A 6,101-nucleotide genomic window follows, 5' to 3' on the forward strand; every position below is an offset into this window, starting at 1 on the left:
TGTTTTGCATAGCCTGAAGTAATTAATAATACTGTACATTCAAAAGAAAAGAGATGTTTTAAAAAAAACACCAATCCAAAACAGTGGTTTAATACACATAACAGCATTTTCAAAATCACACATCATCTTAGTTTTGACAGAAATGATTTGCTAGAGATTTTAATAAATTACAAAAGAGCCAAATTGATCAAATTCAAAATTAAACACTTTGCAGTTCAGCACATCCACACCAAAACCAGCCAAAACTGAGAGTTTCTAGCTGCTGGCATAGAAAGCGTAATAGCCGACAGTCTTGGAGTTTGACAAACTGTCCTTGTTAAAGTTCTCCGAAGTGCTGGAATCTTCACATTTGACTGAGGGAGAGTTCTCCACTCCAGCCTCGCTGAGAGAAACCCGTCTCCGTTTGCAAACCACAGAGTAAATGCTCGGTTCTACAGAGTCTAGAGGTTTCAAAGACGGCGTGCTGTCCATCCACGCCGAAGTCTGACTAAATGTGTTTCCTTCCCTAGATTTGTCCTTATCAGGCATGTGGTCATCTGTGAAATCCGTGGGACTCGGTCTGGGGGACCAGGGCAATCCGGATGCCACTTTTCTGGGATAAGAGCCTCTCGAGCCCCATCCTGCGGTGACGGATGCGAAGGCGGCGTCTGGATAGTAGCCCAGCGAGTGTGCGCTCTGCAGAGGTAAAGATTTGAAACTGTACGGCAACAGCGAACTGGAATAATCGCCCTCGTACGCCGTCAGCTCCAGTTTGCTGCCGCTAGTTTGTTGTACTGAAGTGACCAGCCACCTCTGAGCGGCGCCAGCGTCCTCCACCTGAGGTGAGAGCATGCTGTTTGTCTGCGGCACTGTCCGTTCAGTGTTATAAAGGCGACTTTGGGTCAGATTGTTGACAAACTGATCCTGCAGAAAGGGTTGCATGGTGTAGCGCGCGCTCGGGACGATCTGCTGCGTGCGAGGTGAGTCTGACGGCGACGGTGTGAGTCTCTCACGCTCTGGAATGGTGTACATCCTGAAAGATAAATGCAAGCAAATACACTCTTAAAACAACAAACATTCCAAAAGAGGAACATTTTGGGTTCCTCAAACTATCCGTGAACAGTTCTTAAAAGAATCATTTGAGAACATCTAAAGAATGTGGTTACCACACTCTTAAAATGAAGGTTTCAAAGTGGGGTTTTCACAGTGGAGCCACAGAACAACCATTATTGGTTTCCCCCAAAAAACTTTCAGCAAACAGTTCATAAAAGAACCATTTACTTCAAGATGTTATGGTGGAAAAATTCTTTTTAGACTTTTAAAGAGCGTTTTGTGTAGAAAAATTCATCAGTTCTTCCAAGAACCATTTTTTTCTTTAATCTGAAGAATATTTAGATAATCTAAAAAACTTTTTCCACTATAAAAAGCACTTTATGCATTGGAAAAACTCCATGGATGTTAAAGGTTCCTCATGGAACCATCAATGCCAATAAATCAGCTTTATTTTTAAGAGTGTATGGTGAAATGTCAGTAATACATATGAGATTAATATACTCACGAATCGTAATTATCTCTAAAACCCTTTGCAAAAGGATTGTGGTCAATCTTGAGTTGAGTGATCTACAAGAAGAAGAGAACACAGGTGAAGATCAGTCCCAAGTGAGTATGTAAAGTACACATATGTATTGATTTAATGGTCATACATCAGTATTCTGATACGCCGTAACAGCAATGAACTGGTTCTCAGGAAAAGTGAAGATCTGAGTCTTAGAATCTCGTCCTGTGCTTTCAATTCCGTCGTCCGACACTTCAACGATGTGAAGCCTCGGCTGGTACTTGTGTAGAGACTGAAGGACAATCATCTGATTTGAAGACATAAATCAGATGAAAACAGAACTGAAACCTCACCTTTTTACAGGTAAACAAAGCACATATTTAAAAATAATTCTATATGTATATATTTGCGTTATTTACCTGTGCAGCATTAGTATTTGCTCCTTTGTTGTTCGTAAGTTTCAGTTTTCCGAAAGAAATTTCTTGTCTCATCCAATGAGCGCCTGTGTTCGGCGATTCGGGGTGGATGTAAATCTTATTTCCTGAAATATCAAAAGGACTTTAAATTTAAAAATGATAATAATAGCCTAATAGCGCATATTAATTATATTTCCGTCCTCCGTACCTTGCATGTTATTGTCGGCTTTCCCGCAGGTCACCCATTTACCGCCCTGAAATCTCCAGTGGTTTGGATCGGCTAAAACAATCTCCACAAACACATTATAATGCGTCGTCAGGCTCAAGCCTGTAATATTGAAACTTAGAAATGGGAACATCCGCCTGTCCAAGAAGTTAAAAACAAAAGAAGGGATGAATACAAATTATTCTTTATTTTCTGAATGAAACAAAAAATGTCAGATTTAATTCATGCAAAATATAGCCTATTCACTGCTTTCATAGGAAATATGGTTTAAAAAGAACTTCTATTCTGAGGCGCATTTTTTTTAAAGCATTTAGTTCAACCTAAATTGTCTAATGGCGCTATTTCAGGAAGCAACACTTTTTTTAAATCAACTAGTCTAAAGTTTTTTTGTTATCGCCTATATATAGCCTGTATAGATAAACTGATAAATGATAACAGCATTTATGACAACACAAGGGTCTATTATGCTCTATGTCAAAATATGTGATTAACTATAGAAAACTATTTGAAAACTCATTATTTAAAAAAGACCCCGTTTTAGCCTTCTTCAGCGCGTTCGTATAGGCTATCAAAATACGTATTTGTTTAAACCCTTTAGTAATGTTATGTAGCAACGCGTGTTATTTTTTTAAATCAAAAAATGTATATTCTTTTAATCTTAACACTTTGAAACGTTATTTATCAGAACGTTCTTCTCAGAATAAGAATACTCTTTTTAAAGTCTCAACAACCGGCTGTTATTTACTTTAGAGCGTTCGTAACGAAACATTAATTAAATGCGTCTATTTGTTTAATCGCCGTTAACCATTATTATGGTACATCGATAGTCTCAAAAATATTTATGACAGCACAGACGCCCGTACTGTTACTATAGTGACACGTCAATTCGAGATCACGCGTCGCACGTCAAAAACGTATTCTTATGATCCAAATATTGAAAAACACATGTAATCAAAATATCTGAAACTCTTTTTAAGATCCTCTCAATCGGTGGTTTGTGATTTGGGCTACCTTAGAGTGGTTATTTGTTTTTTTAAAAACAGTTTATTAATAAAGCTATTTGTCTAATTACTGTTTACCATTATTATAAAACATTCATAGCCTATAAATATTGACGACAAGACAAATGCGCGTTACTGTTGCTATAGTAACACGTCAGGTCGGGGACTTTATTATTTTGCGTCAGGTAAAAATGCGTATGTTCTTTTGATCTAAACACTGTTTAGAATGTTCTTTCTTTAGTAGGAATTTTTCAAACTGTTTTTTAAAAATCAGCCGGTTGTTGTGATTTGCTTTAGAGCGTACTTATAATAAAATATGGGTTAAAACATTTATTTGATTATTACAGAACATCTGTCATCTCAAAAATACGACTCCTGTATTTCCCAGAGCAGAAGTTTGAGCGTTTCTCACCTGCCCTGTTTGGTGATGATCATCTCGGTTTGGTGCCGGTGGAACTTTAGCCACAGCGGCCGGTTGCACAGATACACCTGAGCCCTGAGTCCCGCTCCGGACAGAGCCATGGAGCCGATGCCGGACCCGGAGCCCTGATACGAGTGGTAGCTGTTTCCAGAACCGTGTCCGAACTGATATCCCGCGGCGAAGTCGCCGCGTCCCGCGCACAGAGACTGGCAGAAGCCCGCGGAGGGAAGCACGGAGCCGTAGTGCAGCGACGCCGTGTACCGCGACCCGTCCGAACCGGCGTACACGCCTCCCGTTTGGCTCGTGTACGGAAACAAGGAACACGGACTCGAACCCTCCTGCGCTTGCTGCGTCGAGCCCATCATGAAATAGCGATTGGAGCCGAGCCCGTCGAGTATGTAGCGGCCGCCGCTCGAGAGTTCATCCTCACAAATGATCGGTGAAACTTTACCGTCGTCGACCTCCGTGTGTGAGGAAAGCGCAGAACCGGATCCTTCCCCGGGCATGTCTGGATGTTCTGTTAATCCGAACTGCTGATCCGAATCCCGAGGCTTGATAATTCGATCGCCGTCAATTACTGTCGTGTCTCGGCATCACTGCAAACCACACAATGATCGTGTATATGTCAATTTAATTCACAGGAAACTAGATTTAAAAATAGATATTACTGTCCTAGTTCTTTTCCAAGAACTGGTTGTGTTTAGTTGTAAAATGATGCAGTTTTCAGTGCGTCTGAAATTCAGTCACCGCGAATTTAACAACAAGGTGAAACTTTTTGCTTTTAAGGATCTGAAATAAAACAATCCTCCATTGCAGTTAAAATAATACATTAAAATAATTTTATCTAATTGAAAGTTTATTTGTTCTCATCATACATTCGCTGTTAAATAAAATTTATTTTATTTAATCGTCGAGGCGTTTATTAGGCCTGTACATTAGATATTCGTTCTTAAAATATCGCTTCCTAAACATCACTTTATTATTTTCCAATATATGCAAGCAATATTATTTTACTGCATTTATAAATAAATTGTTCAACAGCATTTTATTTAAATACCATACTTTGTGTGCTCGTCACCAACATGATCTAAAACTAACTGGTTAGTCCTCGCTAGCCTATTATATTTACCGGTGTAATAAAGTTATTCTTCTGTTCAAATCTTTTCTGCTGTTGGATTTAATCGAAAAACAAATAATGATCATTTTAATGATTACGATGTACATTTTCCTTCATAAATTTTGCGCTTTGGATTTTCAAAATACATTGTCAGTGTTTATGCAATCTAGATTTTAAATAAAGTCGTGAGCATAAACTTAATTTTAATATCAAATTCTACATTTAATGTTTAGTTTAGCCCTAATAATGCCCTACGTTTGATTTCTGCAAGCTAATGTATAGGCATAAGATCCATGGTTTATTCATCTTTAAAAACGAAGCCTTACATTAAAAATGATTGCATAAATGCAGTCTGCAAAATATACACGTGTGTTCCGGCAACATTTACGATTTAACAGAACGTTTTCGGAATGACACATTAATTTGCGCTCCATCAGACAAAAGAGAAATCCGTCTCGTAAATACGTTTTTATGCGAAACAATTTCTTCTTATTGGGTTATATTTTTTAGAACATAAATTAATGTCCAAAAACGCTGCAGGGAATTTGTGTGTTAAAAAAGTAAGGTGTAATTCTTAAATTAGAGTTTTAAAAAATAGGCCATTTAAAAAAAATAAAAATAGAATAATTGAATCATCTGTCACTTTTATGTGTTTTTCTAAAATTAAACCAGATGTAAAACCAATAGCAAAATAGGCTACATTCCCGTCTATCAGAGAGGACGCTATTTATAAAGTTGACCGACCATGAAAATCAGGTGGAATCAAATCGAAGCTTCGTGTGTAGATGCGAAAAACACGTAATATCACGCGTTATTTAAACAGATCATTAACTCACCAGTTTTATCTTCATGTCCTCCACAGATTTAGGTTGAAACGCGCCTGATGTTCAGATTGAGAAGGTCCGGTGGCAGCTAGAATGAGAAAATGAGATTTCGGCCGGTCCGGATAATGGAGGCTCATGAGGGTCACTGACAGTCACTAAATGAGGGTAAGAACCGACCGACCGACCGAATGACCGACTGACTGACTGACTGAAACACCCGTGATGCTGCTGCTGGATTTATTGATTCTGCTCTCTAGCGCCTCCTACGGCCTGTTTATGGCTTTGTTTTAGCACACAACAGCTCTATTCAGAGGTGTCACGTCATAAACACCCGTTTTCTCTCGCTGTGGATTTTTAGGTCGATTTCAAACATCCTAAACTGCTTTAGAATAATTTTTGTACTTTTTATAGGCAACTCCAAACACGTTTTAATATAGCTATATTATCATTTTGTGAATTAATCTGTATGTGTTGAATATAAAGTGAAAGCAAAACCACACTGACATACATTAAAACAAAAATCATTGCACAGCAAATGTGGATTTGAAGCTTCTCAGCACAA

General features: G+C 38.5%; 1 protein-coding gene across 1 annotated transcript; it reads right to left on the bottom strand.

Annotated features, from left to right (window-relative positions):
• Positions 1-5,734, bottom strand: eomesb (eomesodermin homolog b). Its single transcript, XM_051130871.1, has 7 exons — positions 5,552-5,734; positions 3,590-4,194; positions 2,159-2,313; positions 1,954-2,075; positions 1,683-1,841; positions 1,538-1,599; positions 1-1,012 (listed from the first exon to the last, which is right to left on the bottom strand). The coding sequence occupies exons 2-7, from the start codon at positions 4,102-4,104 to the stop codon at positions 256-258; spliced, it is 1,770 nt and encodes a 589-aa protein (XP_050986828.1). The 5' UTR covers positions 4,105-4,194; positions 5,552-5,734; the 3' UTR covers positions 1-255.
• Between the last annotated feature and the right edge of the window lie 367 nt (positions 5,735-6,101).

This window comes from Labeo rohita, chromosome 16 (assembly GCF_022985175.1).
Source record: "Labeo rohita strain BAU-BD-2019 chromosome 16, IGBB_LRoh.1.0, whole genome shotgun sequence".
In the NCBI taxonomy this organism is placed as follows: Eukaryota; Metazoa; Chordata; class Actinopteri; order Cypriniformes; family Cyprinidae; genus Labeo; species Labeo rohita.